At 37.9% G+C, this 21621-nt stretch overlaps 1 protein-coding gene across 1 annotated transcript in view; it reads right to left on the reverse strand.

The window, feature by feature from the left end:
* The window catches only part of ANKRD42 (ankyrin repeat domain 42), an 80128-nt gene that overhangs the window by 34321 nt on the left and 24186 nt on the right, over positions 1-21621 (reverse strand). Inside the window, exons 5-6 of the mRNA XM_064576824.1 lie at positions 12605-12805; positions 1819-1944 (exon numbers count right to left, since the gene is read on the reverse strand). Coding sequence (XP_064432894.1) covers positions 1819-1944; positions 12605-12805 — 327 coding nt within the window. The remainder of the gene's footprint in view (positions 1-1818; positions 1945-12604; positions 12806-21621) is intronic.

Raw genomic sequence — 21621 nt, forward strand, 5'->3', positions numbered from 1 at the left:
TAAAGAAAAAGAAGCAGAGAGATTAATAAATGTGGAAAATGTGAGTTAAGTTATAAAGAGACATCAACTTTTATTTACCCAATTTGGATATAATCTAAACATACAGATGTTCACCAGGAAAAGCAAATGTACACAAAACGCCCCTTCCCCTATTTGTTGCCACTTATCACCCTCCTATCACACCCCCTGATCCACCCCTGGCCCTAGGAATCCTCAATGGACAGACTGACAAGACAAGGGGTGAAGGGCAAACACTTTTGGTTCCTCAATTCACCCTCACATCTTCTCACAATGGCTGCATCCCAAACGCCCTATTGTTATATATCAAGTCCTTTAGAACCTACTTCCAAATCCCTCATTTCAATCTTAGTTCCAGGGGTGAAGAAATGACTGAGAAAGGCTGAAAACCAGCCATCAATGAAAATCCTTCCTGTGAAGATGCAATATACGCACCACGATCACATTTATCTTTTGCTACAGTGTCTGAATGATACCCCATATATACATTAGTAATAAAAAGTGGTTATATCTAGGATATGAAATGGGGGCTTCACTCCAGGGCAACACATTTTAAAATATATATACATATACATAGCGCACATTTTAAGTTTCCTCCCCATTCACAAATACCATGGTGAAGAATTAAACCCCTAGACAGCCAGCTAAGATGGAGGAGCGAGATTTTCCAAGTCTAGGATAGAGTGTTTGCCAAAATAGGAACCTCTCTGTGTGTAGGAGAAACCCCCTTTGCATTCCCCTTCTTCTTACTTCACCTAACCTCTCTTATAAAACTATTAGTACACATGATGTTTAGATTCTATACTGGAGATTCATTATGAAGTAAACCAACTTTAACAATTAAACTAAGAACCTAACCAACAGGAACATAATCTATGATTGGGACCATCAGAAGTTATTTATAAAATAAAATCTAACTTGAACACATGACTGCATTAACTACCTTACCTGTCTTTTTACTCTAACCCTTTTTTTTTAAGGGTTAAGTAATCTCTATGCCCAACGTGGGGCTAGAACTCATGACCCCAACTTCAAGAGTCACATGCTCTACTGACTGAGCTGGCCAGGTGCCCCTTTAACATTTTTACAAGAATTACCTGTCATTACATTATGAAATAACTTATAATATCACAAATGAAGCAGAATGGAAATTTCACATGCATTAGATTAAAGATTTGGTTTTTGATTTTATAAATAAAAGGAAGACTGGTAAGAATAAATCCTAAAGTACGCACTCCCAAATAAGGAGCTGACAATTTGACAAAGTCTGATTAATTAATATTTTAGAATTCCACAGAGAAGGAAGAAGAGAATGCAGACAAAAGTGGCGGACATCTTGAAAATGTGTTTAAATCTAATGTTCATTGATATTTCTATAAAAGTAAAAACATTTTTGCAGAGTACAAGAAGAAAATTCTGCTATACCTTTTTTCAAATTCTGCTATACCTTTTTCATGCTTTAGCAAGAATTAATAGATCACTTTTATTCCAAAGAAAATATTAGTCCTAAGAAACTTCTCCAGCAGTGAATTTCATATCTTATCATATCAATGTCTTAAGAGATTTTCCACCCGAATTACCCTAAATGTGATAGTGAATTTCTAGCATCATAAAAGGAGTATCACAATTGAATTGAAAATTAAGTACTCTGTATACCATATAAGGTAGACTGATATCCCTTAGGATATTAGGAAAAGTTTTACATTTTCACGTGTTTCTAAGGGACAATTATTTTAAAAGGTAAATAACTTCAACAGTAATTGTGTCAGAACTGAAAATGAAGCAGGAATCATAACTCACCTTTATGCAAAGGAGTTGATCCATTATTATCACGTTCATTAATATTGATTACTCCATCTTCTATTAATTTCTTAAGCATTTCCAAATCACCCTTAAAGGCAGCCACATGACCTGGAAATGCTAAGGCTATGAATAAAAATTCAGCATTTCAGTAAACACATGTGTTCATTCTTTTTCCCTGCCTTAAGCAGTCACACATTTCAGATTTCAATATTAACTCAACTATGACAATGTTATACTGGAATTAGTTTAACTGATGCAATGACAAGTAATAAAAAGAGAATCATAAGATAAGATTATTATTAATTGTGTAGCCCTTTCTCCCCACAGGACTTCAAACATGCCAAGAATATACTGTACCAGAACTATTCTTAGCCATATTCCATTCTTTCCTCAGACCAACACAAAACACAAGAAGATGGCCGTTTTCAACCCTTTGTATAAAGACATACTTGGTCTAAAGTCCTACATTTGCACAGACCACTCCCTCTCTGTTTGCAAGGAAGTGAAGAAAGCAAAATAAACTGGAAGCAGATAAAGTATATGTACATATACAAACACATATACATATACACACGCTTGTGTAAATGTACCTGACCTAGTGCCTAACCATAAATACTTGAGAAAATGTTTTTAATGTAACAACCACATATATTGAGCCCTTACTGAATGCCAGACATGGTAGTTAGCCCTTGTAAGGAATGCCTCATTATAAACCTCTTAACAACGTTGAGATATAGGTATTCTCATTTTTAAATACAGAAACAGAATAGCCAGAGTATTTTTAAAGATTTATTAATTAATTAATTTATTTATTTTTAGAGAGACAGAAACAGAGAACACAGTGAGGAGAGGCAGAGGGAGAGGGAGAGAGTCCCAAGCAGACTCTGTGATGAGCATACAGCCCAACACAGGGCTCGATCTCATGACCATAAGAGATCATGATATGAGCTGAAGCCAAGAGTTGGACACTTCACCAACTACACCACTGAGGCATCCCTTCAAAGTTTTTTAAATAACAAAGCTGGGGAAAAAAAAATAAAACAAAAATAAATAAAATGAAATAAAATAACAAAGTTGGAGACTTACACTACCTGATTCTAAGTCTTACTATAAAGCTATAGTAACCAAGACAATTGTAGTATTGGCAAATAAACAGATATATCAGTAAAACAGAATGCAGAGGCCAGAAATACACCCATACGTATACAGGCAACTGATTTTTTACAAAGCTGACAAAATATTTCAATGGGGAAAGAGAAGCCTTTCCAAAAATATGCTGCCATGACAAGTAGCTATATGTGGGGGAGGGGGGGACCAAAACATACATTTTTCATTTCACCCAAAATTCCACATAAAATTTAACTTGATGTAGATCAAAGATCTGAATTAAAAAACTAAAACTGATAAACTTCTAGAAAACTATAGAAGAACATCTTGCTAACTTTGAGGTGGACAAGTATTTCATAGATAGGACACACAGAAAATGACGTGTAGAAAAGATTGAGAAATTCTACTTTATCAAAATTTAAAACTTTTGTTCTTTGAAAGATACTCCACGGGGCACCTGGGTAGAGTGCCAGTTAAGCGTCCAACTCTTGATTTCAGCTCAGGTCATGATCTCAGGGTCGTGAGATCAAGCCATGTGTCAGGCTCCATACTGAGTGTGGAGCCTAAGATTCTCTCTCCCTGCCCCTCTCCTGTTACTCATGTGCACTCTCTCTCTCTCTCTAAAATAAAATTTTAAAGTATATATATATATATACTGCCAAGAAACCAGGCAAGCTTCAGAATGGGAGAAAATATAGGCCATAACATATATCTGAGAAAACATAAAGAACTGTTAAAAGTCAGTAATTAGTAGACAAACAACCCAATTAAAAAATGGGCAAAAGATTTAAACAGATACTTCATAAAAGATATACGAATGCCCATTTGAAAAGATGCTCAATATCATTACTTTCCAGGAAAATGTAGATTGAAACCACAGTAAGATAACACTACACATCCATTAGAATAGCTAATAAAACAGACTGACCATATCAAGTGCTAGCAATTCCATGGAGCAAATGGAATTCTCATACATATCTGGTGGGGATGTAAAGCAATACAACTACTTTAGAAAATAATAACTTTTTTTTGTTGTTGTTAAGTAGGCTTCACGCCCAGCATGGAGCCCACTGTGGGGCCTGAACTCATGACCCTAAGATCAAGACCTGAACTGAGGTCAAGAGTCAGACTCTTAACCAACTGAGCCACTCAGGTGCCCCAGTTACACAACTTCTTAAAGTTAAACATACACACACCATACACCATACCCCGTACACCCCACTCCTCCATATTTACTAACAGAACTGCAAACATATGTCTATGTAAATGTTCAGAGCAGCTTTATTAATAATAGCCCAAAACTGGGAACAATCCAAATGTTCATCAGGTGAACTGTTAAAAAAAATATATATGGTACATCCATATAATGGAATGCTATTCAGCAATAAAAAGGAATGCACTAGTATTAATATACTTAACAAGGATGAACCTCAAAATGGTTCCATTAGAAAATTCAAACTAATCTACAGGGACAGAAAGCAAGTAAGTTGTTGTGTGAAAGTAAGGGTGAACTTTGAGAGGATATAAAAAAAACTCCAGAGGTGATAGAAATGTTTTATATCTTGATTGTGATGGTTTCATGAGTGAAAACATACTTCAAAACTCACTGCACACTAAACGAATACAGTTTATTCTACATAACTCATACATTAATAAAGATGATTTTGGGGTGCCTGGGTGGCTCAGTTGGTTCAGTGTCAGACTCTTAACGTGGCTCAGGACATGATCTCAGGGTCCTGGGATTGAGCCCCAGGTCAGGCTCCATACTCAGCATGGAGTCAGCTTGAGGATTCTCTGCCTCTCCCTCTACCCCTCCCCCCATTTGTGCACTCTCTCTCTACAATAAATAAATCTTAAAAAAAACAAAAAAACTTAAAGTTGATTTTTTAAAAAGGATATCCTAATCAGAGTGAAAAACCAAACCACAGTGTGAGAGAAAATATCTATATCAGAATTAATAAAGGATTGGAATCAAGACTATACAAAGAACTCAAATTACTTAGAAAAGGACAAAGAACATGATTATTAAAAAGGGAGTATAGGGAGTAAGATGGCAGAGGAGTAGGAGACCTGGATTTCGTCTGGTACCAGGAATTCAGCTGGATAGGGATCAAACCATTCTAAACACCTACGAACTCAACAGAAGATCAAAGAAAAGAATAGCAACAACTCTCTGAACAGAAAAGTGAGCACTTTCTGGAAGGTAGGACATGAAGAGAAGTGAATGTGAGGCGATATTTGGGAGGACAGACAGCGGGGGAGGGGGCCTCCATTGACCGCTACTGGCAAGTGATAGAGCCACGGAGCACAAAATCAGAAGTTTTAGAAGTCAGCTCCACTGAGGGACGTCGCTCCAGTGGCTAAGCAGGGGGTGGAACCCTCACTGGGACAGTGTGGTCTCAGGAACCTCGGGGTCACAGAAAGACCGGGGGTGCCTGAGTGTGGCAGAACTCCCAGGGATCGGAGCAGGGAAGCCAGCTGCAGAGATGGAGCCAAGGAGTGGGCTCTCAGCTGAGGGTTACAATAAACTGTGATCCACGGCACAGTCAGGCCACTGCTCCTCCAGCAGGGACCCAACAAGCAGCAGATATGGGGAGACTCTCCTTCCTCCCCCAGGAGGAGCAGCACGGGAGCACACCGCGGGGATCTGCTGGGTTTGGAGATTCCACATGGGGTTGTGTGCCAGAGATAGAAACGCTCGGTCACAGGCCGGGTGAACGCAGAGTGTGGCCGGAGACCAGGGAGAGGGGAGGGACTGACTGCTTTTCTCTGGGGGCTCACTGAGGAGTGGGGGCCCTCAGTTCTCGGCTCCTCCGGGGCGGAGATTGGGAGGCTGCCATTTTCACTCTTGTCCTCCAAAGCTGTAGGAAGCTTGCAGGGAACAAAAGCTCCTGAGAGCAAACCCGAGCAGATTACTTAGCAAGGAGCTGGCAAGGGTGGGCAATTCCGCCTCCAGCAAAGACATTTGAGAACCACTGCAACAGGCCCTTCCCCAAGAAGATCATCAAGAACAGCCAGCCAAGACCAAGTTTACCAATCAATGAGAATGGCAGAACTTCAGCGCTAGGGGTATACTGCACATAGAATTCATGGCTTTTTTCCCATGATTCTTTAGTCTTTCAAAAATAATTCTTATTTTTATTTATTTTTTATTTTTCTTTTTCCCTTTTTCAATCAACATCTTATCAATCCCTTTCTTAAAAACCTTTTTTATTTTACATTTTTAGAGCCATATTCTATCCCTTCATAGTAGTAACCTTATTTTCGGTATATATATATATATATATATAAGATGTCCTCTCTTTAAAATTCTGGGATACAGTTTCTTCTAACAGATCAAAATATACCCTAAATCTTTAGTGTATGGCTTTGTTCTAGTCTCCTGCCTGATCACATTCTCTCCCTTTTTATTTTTTTTAAATCCTCTTCTTTCTTTTTTCAACCAACTTCTTATCAATTCCTTTTATAAAATCTTTTATACTTTTCATCTTTACAGTCATATTCCATCCCTCCATCATATTTACCCTTATTTTTGTACATATATAAGTTTCTCTTTCTTTAAAATTTTGGGAGGCACTTTCTTCTAACAGACCAAAATACACCCAAAATCTAGTGTGTGGCACTGATCTATGCACCAGCCTGATCATATTTGATCATATTCTGGTTTTGTTTTGTTTTGTTTTTAACTTTTTCTTTTTTTCTTCTTTTTTTCCCTTTCTTTTCCCCCGGTTTCAAGTCTTTTCTGATCTGTTTAGTGTATATTTTCTGGGGACGTTGTTACCCTGTTAGCATTTTGTTCTCTCATTCATCTATTCTCCTCTGGACAAAATGATAAGACAGAAATATCACCTCAAAAAAAGATCAAGAGGCAGTACCGACTGCCAGGGACCTAATCAATACGGACATTAGTAAGATGTTGGAACTAGAGTTCAGAATGATGATTTTAAAGATACTAGCTGGGCTTGAAAAAAGCATTAGAGAAACCCTTTCTGGAGAAATAAAAGAACTAAAATCTAACCAAGTCGAAATCAAAAGGCTATTAAGGAGGTGCAATCAAAAATGGAGGCTCTAACTGCTAGGATATGTGAGGCAGAAGAGAGAATTAGTGATATAGAAGACCAAATGATGGAAAATAAAGAAGCTGAGAAAAAGAGACATAAACAACTACTGGACCATGAGGGCAGAATTCGAGAGATAAGTGATACCATAAGACGAAACAAGATTAGAATAATTGGGATCCCAGAAGAAGAAGAAAGAGAGAGAGGGGCAGAAGGTATATTGGAGCAAATTATAGCAGAGAATTTCCCTAGTTTGGGGAAGGAAAAAGGCATCAAAATCCAGGAGGCACAGAGAACCCCTCTCAAAATCAATAAAAATAGGTTAATATCTCAACATCTAATAGTAAAACTTACGAGTCTCAGAGACAAAGAGAAAATCCTGAAAGCAGCTCGGGAGAAGAGATCTGTAACCTACAATGGTAGAAACATTAGACTGGCAACAGACCCATCCACAGAGACCTGGCAGGCCAGAAAGGACTGGCAGGATATATTCAGAGCACTAAATCAGAAAAATATGCAGCCAGGCATACTATATCCAGCTAGGCTGTCATTGAAAATAGAAGGAGAGATAAAAAGCTTCCAGGACAAACAAAAACTGAAGGAATTTGCAAACACAAAACCAGCCCTACAAGAAATCTTGAAAGGGGTCCTCTAAGCAAAGACAGAGCTTAAAAGTAGCATAGACCAGAAAGGAACACAGACAAAATACAGTAACAGTCACCTTATAGGCAATACAATGGTACTAAATTTATGTCCTTCAATAGTTACCCTGAATATAAACGGGCTAAATGCCCCCAATCAAAAGACACAGGCTATCAGATTGAATAAAAACACAAGACCATTGATATGCTGTCTGCAAGAGACTCATTTTAGACCCAAAGACACCCCCAGATTGAAAGTGAGGGGGTGGAAAACCATTTACCATGCTGATGGACACCAAAAGAAAGCTGGGGTGGCAATCCTTATATCAGACAAATTAGATTTTAAACCAAAGACTATAATAAGAGATGAGGAATGACACTATATCCTACTTAAAGGGTCTATCCAACAAGAAGATCTAACAATTATAAATATCAATGGCCCTAACATGGGAGCACCAATTATATAAGGCAATTAATAACAAAAGCAAAGAAACACATTAACAACAATGCAATAATAGTGGGGGAGTTTAACACTCCCCTCACTGAAATGGACAGATCATCTAAGCAAAAGATCAACAAGGAAATAAAGACCTTAAATGACACACTGGACCAAATGGACTTCACAGACATATTCAGAACATTCCACCCCAAAGCAACGGAATACACATTCTTCTCTAGTGCCCATGGAACATTCTCCAGAATAGATCACATCCTAGGTCATAAATCAGGTCTCAACCAGTACCAAAAGATTGGGATCATTCCCTGCCTATTTTCAGACCACAATGCTTTGAAACTAGGACTCAATCACAAAAGGAAAGTCAGAAAGAACTCAAATACATGGAGGCTAAAGAGCATCCTACTAAAGAATGAATGGGTCAACCAGGAAATTAAAGAAGAATTTAAAAAATTCATGGAAACCAATGAAAATGAAGACACAACTGTTCAAAATCTTTGGGATGCAGCAAAGGCAGTCCTAAGAGGAAAGTGTATAGCAATACAAACCTTTCTCAAGAAACAAGAAAGGTCTCAAATACACAACCTAACCCTACACCTAAAGGAGCTGGAGCAAGAACAGCAAATAAAGCCTAAACCCGGCAGGAGAAGAGAAATAATAAAGATCAGAGCAGAAATCAATGAAATAGAAACCAAAAGAACAGTAGAACAGATCAACGAAACTAGGAACTGGTTCTTTGAAAGAATTGACAAGATTGATAAACCCCTGGCCAGACTTATCAAAAAGAAAAGAGAAAGGACCCAAATAAAGGAAATCATAAACGAAAGAGGAGAGATCACAAGCAACACCAAAGAAATATAAACAATTATAAGAACATACTATGAGCAACTCTATGACAGCAAATTAGATAATCTGGAAGAAATGGATGCATTCCTAGAGATGTATCAACTACCAAAACTGAACCAGGAAGAAAGAGAAAACCTGAACAGACCTATAACCACTAAGGAAATTGGAGCAGTAATCAAAAATCTCCCAGGGCCAGATGGCTTCCCAGGGGAATTCTACCAAACATTTAAAGAAGAATTAACACCTATTCTTCTGAAACTATTCCAAGAAATAGAAATGGAAGGAAAACTTCCAAACTCATTTTATGAGGCCACCATTACCTTGATCCCCAAACCAGACAAAGACCCCATCCAAAAGGAGAATTACAGACCAATATCCTTGATGAACATAGATGCAAAAATTCTCACCAAAATACTAGCCAATAGGATCCATCAGTCCATTAAAAGGATTATTCACCATGACCAAGTGGGATTTATCCCTGGACTGCAAGGTTGGTTCAACATCCGCAAATCAATCAATGTGATACAATACATTAACAAAAGAAAGAACAAGAACTGTATGATCCTCTCAATAGATCCAGAAAAAGCATTTGACCAAGTACAGCATCCTTTCTTGATCAAAACTCTTCAGAGTATAGGGATAGAGAGTACATACCTCAATATCATAAAAGCCATCTATGAAAAACCCACACCGAATATCATTTTCAATAGGGAAAAACTAAGAGCTTTCCCCCTAAGGTCAGGAACATGGCAGGGATGTCCACTATCACCACTGATATTCAACATAGTATTAGAAGTCCTAGCCACAGCTATCAGACAACAAAAAGAAATAAAAGGCATCCAAATTGGCAAAGAAGAAGTCAAACTCTCACTCTTTGCAGATGATATGATACTTTATGTGGAAAACCCACAAGACTCCACCCCAAAACTGCTAGAACTCATACAGGAATTCAGTAACGTGGCAGGATAGAAAATCAATGCACAGAAATCAGTGGCATTCCTATACACCAACAACAAGACAGAAGAAAGAGAAATTCAGGAGTCGATCCCATGTACAATTGCACCCAAAACCATAACATACCTAGGAATAAATCTAACCAAAGAGGCGAAGAATCTGTACTCAGAAAACTATAAAATATTCATGAAAGAAATTGAGGAAGGCACAAAGAAATGGAAAAATGTTCCATGCTCATGGATCAGAAGAACAAATATTGTGAAGATGTCAATGCTACCTAGAGCAATCTACACATTCAATGCAATCCCTATCAAAATACCATCCGCTTTTTTCAAAGAAATAGAACAAATAATCCTCAAATTTGTATGGAACCAGAAAAGACCCCGCATAGCCAGAGGAATGTTGAAAAAGAAAAGCAAAGCTGGCGGCATCACAATTCCAGACTTCCAGCTCTATTACAAAGCTGTCATCATCAAGACAGTATGGTACTGGCACAAAAACAGACCCATAGATCAATGGAACAGAATAGAGAGCCCAGAAATGGACCCTCAACTCTATGGTCCACTAATCTTCGACAAAGCAGGAAAGAATGTCCAGTGGAAAAAAGACAGTCTCTTCAACAAATGGTGTTGGGAAAATTGGACAGCCACATGCAGAAGAATGAAACTGGACCATTTCCTTACACCACACACTAAAAGAGACTCCAAATGGTTGAAGACCTCAATGTGAGACAGGAGTCCATCAAAATCCTAAAGGAGAACACAGGCATCAACCTCTTCAACCTCAGCCACAGCAACTTCTTCCTAGAAACATCGCCAAAGGCAAGGGAAGCAAGGGCAGAAATGAACTATTGGGACTTCATCAAGATAAAAAGCTTTTGCACAGTAAAAGAAACAGTCAACAAAACCAAAAGACAAGCGACAGAATGGGAGAAGATATTTGCAAATGACATATCAGATAAAGGGCTAGTATCCAAAATCTATAAAGAACTTATCACACTCAACACCCAAAGAACAAATGATCCAATCAAGAAATGGGCAGAAGACATGAACATTTTTCCAAAGAAGACATCCAAAGGCCAACAGACACATGAAAAAGTGCTCAACATCGCTTGGCATCAGGGAAATCCAAATCAAAACCTCAATGAGGTACCACCTCACACCAGTCAGAATGGCTAAAATTAACAAGTCAGGAAACGACAGATGTTGGCGGGGATGCGGAGAAAGGGGAACCCTCCTACATAACATAATGATAAAAAAAAAGGGGAGTGAAGTATAGGCAAGCAATTTATAGAAGAGAGAACTAGAATAGCCAATAACTTACAGAAGGATGTTCAACCTCATTCATAATCAAGAAAATGCAAATTAAAATACAAATTAAGCCTTTTCATACCCAATTGGCAAAAATTTTCAGTCTGACAATACTGAATATCGTTTCTCTAAATTCCCACCAAACATTGCCGATGAGAGTGTAAACTTCTCCAACTACTCTGATGAAGAATCTAGCAATTGCTATTTATACTGAAGATGGGCATATCCCACCAAGCAACCCTGAAGTAGAACTGCACACCTATTTACCCAAGCCAAGATCTTAACTCTCAGTCTTCAGAGCAGATAGGCAGTGCCTCAAGAAGCCACATCCAACAATCCCAGTGTGCCATACAAATGGGCTATGTGTTAAAAAGGTAGTGAAGCACTTCTCTAAAGAATCTCTTATACATGTACTTATGGAGACATGTACAAGAATATCCATGACCACACCTACTGTAATAGTGTAAAACAATCTAAATATCAAATTGGAAAATGGATAAATAATGGTTTTCATAAAATGCAATACTATACAAACAAAAAGAATAATCTAAGATACTTCCATTGGCCTAATAAATCTCAAAAACATAGTATTTTGCGGAAAAAAGCAAGGAATAGAAGAATGCATACTGTTTTATATGCCATTTTCATAAGATTTTAAAAGAAGTTTCAAGGACTGCTAGCTGTCCACTAAAATGCTCTTCCTTCAATAGTAAGAGAATTACAGCTGAGGTGAGTCTTCTCAGCTAGGTATTAAATCCTCCAGGCCTCCTCACAGCTAGTATGCCCATGTGATTAAACTTTTGCCAATGGAAAGTTGGCAACAGTGATGAGTACAAATTAGACCTTGAAAATCTCTGGTCCTAATCTTATAGTCTTGCTCCCTCCCCACCTCCAGCTAAATTCGTTACAAGCAGAGAGAGCTAGTTGGGAAGAAAGCCAGTTACTGAACAGATTCACTCTTCAACCTGGGCCGTCATACAAATCCTTAAGCTGCTGAATTTTAGGAGTTCTTAGTTAGAACATGTTAGTCTATTACTCCCAAAACACACACAGTGCATATTTTTGTGAGTACATATACATTAAATATAAAACCTGTAGAAAGGAATTATAAATCCAAAACAATAGTTACCTCTGAGAAGAAAAAGAAATGAATGATATTAAAGAGACAGAGCCAAGAAGCTTTTAAATATATAGCATTCTATCCTTTAATCAGTGGCATAAAAAATGTTCATTACATTACATTAATCTCTATAGATTTCTGCCTAAAATATTTCATAATAAAGAAGAGAAACTGAATGACTGTGTGGACAGTTATATGTAACATATTTAAACGTAACATTCGCCCTATAACTTCTTTTTTTTTCAACTTATTCTACTTATTATATGCTAAAACATTTCAGGTTTATTACTTACTTTCCTGATCTTTTGGATCACTTCCTTCATACTCAGCTCCCTGGATAAACTGCAAAATATTCTGCTTAAAGAACCTCTGGGCCAGATCCAATACATTTTCTCCATTATCATTGAAGGCTTTTAAAGCTTGTGTTGTACTGTTCATTCTACTGAGTAGGAATTTAAAGCAGTGAAGGTGACCCTCCATGGCTGCTAGGTGAACTATAGGAGAAATAGAAAAAATTTAATTTTTAAACTGATTGTAAAATAACTTGAAGAAAGAAATAACAACATTGGCTCTCATCTTCACAGGAAGATGCCTATCCCCTCCCTATTAACAGGGACATACTCTGAGCATGGTAACACCTTTTTTGCAAGCCCACAAGTCCTTACTCAGCCTTCTAGTCATGCCAAAGCAACAGACTAAATTATTAAAGAGTTATACATACTGTGAATGTACAGATGCCAGAAGAGAGATACCAAAGAGCAGGCCCCAGAATATTTTCTTGAAAAGTGAAATCCCAATTATGCCACTTATAATTACATAAGAAAATACTTGCCATGTAAGACAGATGATAAGTAAACTCATTTTAATGTTTTGGAAAAAAGTGGAAGAAATACACCAAAATAGTCACTATGCAAATATGAATGATATTTTTATCACTATGTATTTTGTCACCTTTCCATAGACATTATTTTTATTAAAAACAGGAAGACTGGATCAAAACGCAGACAAAGCCCACATACTACCTCACCATTTCTATTCTCAATCCTTGAAAATAAAAGATATTTTTTGAAGCCAAAAAAGACTAGAAAAATGAATGAGAACACCAAGAACAAACAACAAATGTTAAGAAACCCCTGAAAGAAAACATACTCAGTCAGACTGAAGGAGAACCACAACCCAAACTCTGCAAAAAATAGGAACAGTTCTGGGGTATTACAAGCTTAGAGGCAGCGATTACAAAGGGAGGCTTTACATCTCTGGAGAAGTGACTATTTGGGAAATAGCCCAATCAATATACAAACCTCACCTCTGGAGAAGTAGGGCAGTGCCTAAGTGACCAGTGTAATGCAGGGAAAACAAGATGTAACAACACCCAAAAGATAAGCTGCTGGCACATGCCACTCTACACTTTCTCAGCTGAACCTCAAAAAACCAAAAAACTCCCCATAAAATTTGAGACTCCTCTAACACCTCATTCATTGTATATACACTTACATGTCTTACAGGCACTGGGAATTTAACATCAAAAACTCAACTTCTCATCCCTCTTGCATACATTTTCCTTACGTAGTTTTCCCCATCTTACTTGATAGGAACTCTCTTTTCCATGGAGTTCATGCCCTGGAGCCATCCTTGACTACTCTCAACACCTCATCAATCAGCAAATCTTACTGATTCTATCTTTAAAGAATGCACAGACCCCAATTACTTCCCACTATCTCTGCTACCTCTGCTCTGCTCCAACCAAATAGCAGCATTAAATTATTGCATCAGGCTCCCAACTGCTATATTTCTCCCCTTGCCATCCTCAATCCTCAATAAACAAAATAGAGAAAATGTTCTTAAATGTAGTCAGATCATGTCACTGCTGTGCTCAAAATCCTTCAATGGCTCCTGTTACCTCTCTGACTTCATTATCTATAACTCACCCTCTCACTTCTGTTCTAACCATACTGACTCACTTTACTACCTGCTTTCAAATACACTCCTGGCTCACGAGCTTTCACTGGCTGTTACCTCTTTCTGAAATACCCTTTCCCCATGATGGTCACAAGACCTGCTCCCTCAACTGCTTCAGGTCTTTACCCAATGATCACCTCCTCCTTGAAGGCTTCCCTGACCACCATATTTTAAACTTCATCCTCTTTAACATTCTACTCCCTTCTCTGATTTTATCCACACATATAACCCTATAATTTATATTCTTTCGATTATTGTCTGTGTCCCCACCACCACCACCACATGAAGGCAGGGATTTTTGTCTGTTTTATTTGGTGTGACAGCCCTAGCACCTAGAAGAGGGAATGACACATAGTAGATGCTCAGGAAATAAATGCTGAATTAGTAATTTAAGATAGAGATTTGAACACAAGTAGTCTAGTACTGAAGTCACATTCTTAACCTCTATATTATACTATTAAAAAATATACTATATATGGTCATAAAAAATTATACATGTTTAAAGAAATAAAAGTCGATTTTTTTTTTTTATGAGCAAGCAGAAAGACTTTTAAAAATGATCAGGCATATTTAATAAAGAACCAAATAAAAAAATTGCCCCCTACCTTGTATTACAGAAAAGTTAGTTCCAGGTGGGCTGGAAACCTAAATGTTAAAGTAAAATAATAAAATTTCTAGAAGATAATATAAAAGAATGTTTCCATGATCAAAGAGTAGGGAAAGACTTTTTTAACAGGATGCAGAAAGACTAACCATAAAGGAAGAGCTTATTAAACTTGACTACATTGCAGTTAAAACTATCATCAAAAGAAATCTGAAAAGAATGAAAAGGCAAGCCATAGAATGTGAAAGATATTTAAATAAAAAAGATATTTGCAACACATATTAGTGACAGAGAGCTTGTATCTAGACTATATAAAGAACCCCTACAATTAATTTTTAAAAAGAGAGAAAAACTCAATAAAAAATAGGCAAAATATTTGAACTGGTACTATAAAAAGAAAATAACCAGGGGCACCTGGCTGGCTGTCAGGAGAGCATGCAACTCTTGATCTCAGGGTTGTGAGTTCAAGCCCCACATTGGGTATAGAGATTAGTTAAAAATAAATATGTTTTTAAAATAAGAAAAAGAACAGTAAACATTTTTTTTAAAAAAGAAAGGAAATGAGATGGCCATTAAATATATGAAATGATGTTCTATAATACTGATCAATAATTATTTTAAATGTAAATAAACTATTAAATACTCCAATCAAAAGACATAGGGTGAGTGAATGGATAAAAAATACAAGATCCATCTAAATGTTGACTATAAGAAACTCATTTCAGACCTAAAGACACATACGGACTGAAAGGAAGGGATGGAAAAAGTTATTTCACACACAAATGGAAGTGGGGGGGAAAAGCTGCAGTAGAAATACTTATATCAGACAAAATAGACTTCAAAATAAAGACCGTATGATAAACAAGGACATTAGAAAATGATAACCAATTGTGCAATAAGAGAATCTAACTGTAAGTATCTATGCACCCAGTATTAGAGCATCTAAATACATAAAGCAAATAGGAAAAGACATAAAAGGGAGAAACTGATAGTAATAAAATAATAGTAGAGGACTTTAAAACCTCATTTAAATCAATGGATAGATCATCCAGGATGAAAATCAATAAAGAAATAGTGGCTTTGAGCAACAGATTAGACCAGATGGACTTAACAGATTACATACAGAATACTCCACCTCAAAACAGCAGAATAATACTCATTGATTTCAAGTGCCATGAAACATTCTCCAGGACAGATCACATTTGGCTACAAATCTCAATAAATTTAAGAGGACGAAATCATATCAAGCAACTTTTCCAACTACAAAAGCATAAAACTAGAAATCAAGCACAAGGGAAAAAAAAAAACAGAAAACAACACAAACATCTGGAGGCTAAACAATAGGCTACTAAACAACCAATGGGTCAACAAAGATATCAAAGAGAAAATTATAATACACATGAAGACAAAAGAAAATGGAAACATAATGGTCCAAAATCTTTGGGGTGCAGCAAAAGCAGTTCTAAGAGGAAAGTTTATAATGATACAGGCCTACCTCAAGAAACAAGAAAAATCTCAAGTAAACAATATAACCTTACACCTAAAGGAACTAAAAAAAGAAGAACAAAGCCCAAGTTGCAGAAGGAAGGAAATAATAAAGATCAAAGAGGAAATGAATGAAAGAGAGACTAAAAAATAACAATTATAATAATAAAAAAAGATTAATGAAACCAAGATCTGGCTCTTTGAATAAACAAAACAAAACTGATAAACCTTTAGCCACACTCATCAAGAAAAAAAGAGAAAGAACTTAAATAAATAAAATCAGAAATTAAATGGGAAAAGGGGCACCTGGCTAGCTCAGTTGGTAGAGCACTTGACTCTTGATCTCGGGATTATGAGTTTGAGCCCCACATTCAGTGTAGAGATTACTTAAAAATTTTAAAAAATCTTTTAAAAAATGAAAGAGAGAAGTAACAACTGTCACCACATATACAAAGAATTATAAGAGACTATGAAAAATCATATGTCAACAAATTGGAGAACCCAGGAAAAAAAAGGATAAATTCCTAGAAATATAAAATCTTCCAAAACTGAATCAGGAAGAAATAAAAAAATTTGAACACACTATTTACTAAAATTGAACTGGTAATCAAAAACTCCCAACAAACAAATGTCCCAGATCAGATGGATTTACAAGAAAATTCTACCAAAGATTTAAGGAAGAGTTAATACCTATTCTCCTCAAAATATTCCAGAAAATAAGAGAAGGAGGAAAACCTCCAAATTTATTCTTGGAGGCCAGCATTATCCTGATAGCAAAAACAAAGACACTACAAAAAAAAAAAAAACTACAGGCCCATATCTCTGATAAACCTAGACACAAAAATTCTCAACAAAATATTAGCAAACTGAATTCAACAATTCATTGAAAAGCTCACTCACGCAGGAAAACATGGCAGAGGAGTAGGGGACCCTATTCTAACTGGTCCCTGGAACTGAGCTGGATATCTACCATACCACTCTGAACACCCACGAAATCAGCCTGAGCTGTAAGAAGATAGATTTGGATCTCTACAAACAGAATATTGCAGGCGGTTGATTTCAAGGTATGAAGCGGGAAGCCGTGACTCCACTGGCAGATATCGGCAGATAAACGGAAGGGGGAGGGAGCTGCCATTAGCACTGGTGCCGGGAAGGTGAAATAACACAGGAGTGCAAAATCCTCCCCCGCTGGGGACGGGGCACAGACTTGCAGACTGGTAGCAACAGGGAAAGGACTTTAGGGCAGCTCCCCGGACTGAAACCTAGAGCATGGGGGCGACGCATGAGAACTGGGGGCAGCTGGCAGTTTTAGAAGCACAAAGGACAGAGACATGCCCCCACCTGGAGGCGAGGACTGGGAGCCCTGCTGAGGGGCACACAACCCAGGATGCAGCAGTTTATAGCAGCACAGACAGAAATGGACATAGTGTGGCCTGGAGAGCTGACTGAAGAACAGATTGCAATCTCTTTGCTCTGAGGTAGATGGTTGGAAACTATCTCTTCTGCTCTCTCAGAAGAGATGTGGAAAACCGCCAGCGAAAGCTGCCAGAGAACAAAAGCCCCAAAAAACCGGTTTTCACTGAGCCCATCCCCCCCCACACAGGAGGCAGGGCAAATCTGCCCAAACAGGTTTGCCTGAGTAACAGTGCGGCAGGCCCCTACCCCAGAAGACAGGCTGAGAGAACAAGAGGCTGGCAACCCTAAGGTCCCTATAAAACAGGTGCATCTTGCTTTGGCTGTGGTCAATAATTTGGACTCTGTACATTCCCTCAAACACCCCTCAACAGAATGACTAGGAGGAGGAACCCACAAAACAGGAAAGACTCAGAGACTGTGACTTCTGCCACAGATTTACAAATGGATACAGATATAACCAAGATGTCGGAAATGGAATTCAGGGTAGCAATTGTGAAGACAATAGCTAGAATGAAGAAATCGATTGGGAGTCTGCTTCTCCCTCTGACCCTCCTCCCTCTCATGCTCTCTGTCTCTCATTCTCTCTCTCGCAAATAAATAAAATCTTAAAAAAAAAAAAATTTTTTTTTAAAGAAATCGATTAATGGCAACATTGAGTCTCTAAGGGCAGAACTAAAAGCAGAACTGGCAGAACTTAAAAATGCTATCAATGAGATTCAATCTAATCTAGATAATCTAACAGCTAGGGTAAGCAAGGCAGAAGAACGAATTAATGATCTAGAAGACAAATTGATGAAAAAGAGGAGGCCAGGGAAAAACAACTCAAAATCCATGAAAATAGAATCAGAGAAATAAGTGACACCATGAAAAGTTCCAATGTCAGAATTATTGGGATCCCTGAGGGGGTGGACAGACAGAGAGGACTAGAAGATATATTTGAGCAAATTGTAGCTGAGAACTTCCTGAATCTGGGGAATGAAACAAACATTCATGTTCTAGAGGCAGAGGGGACCCCTTCCAAGATCAAAGAAAACAGGTCAACGCCCTGGCATGTAATAGTAAAACTCGCAAAACTTAGAACCAAGGAAACCATCTTAAGGGCAGTTAGGGGAAAGAGATTCCTTACATACAGAGGGAGGAACATCAGAATAATGTCAGACCTATCCACAGAGACCTGGCAAGCCAAAAAGGGCTGGCAAGACATATTCAGGGTACTAAATGAGAAGAACATGCAGCCAAGAATACTTTATCCGGCAAGGCTGTCATTTAGAATGGATGGAGAGATGCAGAGCTTCCACGACCGGCAGAAACTGAAAGAATATGTGACCACTAAGCCAGTCCTGCAAGAAATATTAAGGGGGATTCTAAAAAGGAGAAAGACCCCAAGAGTGATATAGAACAGAAATTTACAGAGACAATCTATAGAAACAAGGTATTCACGGGCAACATGATGACAATAAATTCATATCTTTCAATAATCACTCTCAACGTGAACGGCCAAAATGCTCCCATAATACGGCACAGGGCTGCAGATTGGATAAAAAGACAGGACCCATCCATGTGCTGTCTATAAGAGACTCATGTCAAACGTAAAGATACATCCAGACTGAAGTTGAAGGGATGGAGATCCATCTTCCATGACAATGGACCTCAAAAGAAAGCTGGGGTAGCAATTCTCATATCAGACCAACTAGATTTTAAGCTAAAGACTGTAGTTAGAGACACAGAAGGGCACTATATCATTCTTAAAGGGTCTATCCAACAAGAAGATCTAACAATTGTAAGTATCTACCCCCCCAACATGGGAACAGCCATCTACATAAGCCAACTGTTAACCAAAATAACAACACCTTAATTGTAGGAGACCTCAATACTCCACTCTCAGCAATAGACAGATCATCTAAGCAGAAAATCAACAAAGAAACAAGAGCTTTGAATGATACACTGGACCAGATGGACCTCATAGATATATATACAGAACATTCCACCCTAAAACAACAGAATACTCATTCTTCTCGAGCACACATGGAACTTTCTCCAGAACAGACCACATACTGGGTCACAAATCAGGTCTCAACCAATACCAAAACACTGAGATTATTCCCTGCATATTCTCAGACCATAATGCTTTAAAACTGGAACTCAATCACAAGAAAAATTTTGGAAGAAATTCAAACACTTGGAAACTAAAGACCACTCTGCTCAAGAATGTTTGGGTCAACCAGGAAATCAAAGAACTTAAACAATTCATGGAAACCAATGAGAACAAAAACACATCGGTCCAAAACCTATGCGATACTGCAAAGGTGGTCGGAAGGGGGAAATACATAGCCATCCAAGCCTCACTCAAAAAATAGAAAAATCCTGGGGCGCCTGGGTGGCTCAGATGGTTAAGCGTCTGCCTTCGGCTCAGGTCATGATCTCAGGGTCCTGGGATCGAGTCCCGCATCGGGCTCCCTGCTCCTTGGGAGCCTGCTTCTCCCTCTGCCTCTCTCTCTCTCTCTAATGAATAAATAAATAAAATCTTTAAAAAAAAAAAATAGAAAAATCCTGAATTCACCAACTAACTTTACACCTTAAAGAACTAGAGAAAAGGCAACAAACGATGCCTAAGCCACGCAATAGAAGAGAAATAATTAAGATTAGAGCAGAAATCAATGAATTAGAAACCAGAAACACAGTAGATCAGATCAACAAAACTAGAAGCTGGTTCGTTGAAAGAATGAATAAGATCAATAAACCACTGGCCAGACCTATCCAAAAGAAAAGAGAAAGGACTCAAGTTAATAAAATTATGAATGAAAGGGGAGAGATCACGACTAACACCAAGGAAATAAAAACATTAGAAATTATTATCAATAAAAAAATGCCAATAAATTAAGCAACCTGGAAGAAATGGATGACTTCCAGAAACCTATAAACTGCCAAGACTGAACCAGGAAGAAACTGACAACCTGAATAGGCCAACAACCAGTAATGAGATGGAAGCAGTGATCAAAAACCTCCCAAAAAACAAGAGTCCACAGCCTGATTGATTCCCTGGGGAATTCTACCAACCATTCAAAGAAGAAATAATATCCATTCTTCTGAAGCTGTTTCAAAAAATAGAAACAGAAGGAAAAAGCTTCCAGACTCATTCTATGAGGCCAGCATTACCTTAATCCCCAAACCAGGCAAAGACCCCATCAAAAAGGAGAATTTCAGACCGATAGCCCTGATGAATATGGATTCCAAATTCTCAACAAAATCCTAGCTACCAGGATCCAACAATACATTAAAAGGATCATCCACCATGACCAAGTGGGATTTATCCCCAGGATGCAAGGATGGTTCAACATTCGCAAGTCAATCAATGTGATAGAACACATTAATAAGAGAGAGAAGAACCATATGGTCCTCTCAACTGATGCAGAAAAAGCATCTGACAAAATACAGCACCCTTTCCTAATTAAAACACTTCAGAGTATAGGGATAGAGGGACCATTACTCAAGTTCATAAAATCCATCTATGAAAAACCCACAGTGAATATCACCCTCAATGGGGAAAAGGTGAGAGCCTTTCCCTTAAGATCAGGAACACGTCAAGGATGCCCACTCTCGCCACTATTGTTCAACATAGTACTAGAACTCCTGGCAACAGCAATCAGACAAAAAAAGAAATAAAAGGTATTCAAGTTGGCAAAGATGAAGTCAAACTCTCTCTCTTCACAGATGACATGATACTTTATCTGGAAAATCCAAAAGACTCCACCCCAAAATTACTAGACCTCATACAGCAATTCAGTAATGTGGCAGGATACAAAATCAATGCACAGAAATCAGTTCCGTTCTTATACACTAACAATG

The sequence above is a fragment of the Mirounga angustirostris genome, unplaced genomic scaffold, assembly GCF_029215605.1.
Source record: "Mirounga angustirostris isolate CCGP_5_RB_7025 unplaced genomic scaffold, mMirAng1.0.hap1 SCAF_13, whole genome shotgun sequence".
Lineage (NCBI taxonomy): Eukaryota > Metazoa > Chordata > Mammalia > Carnivora > Phocidae > Mirounga > Mirounga angustirostris.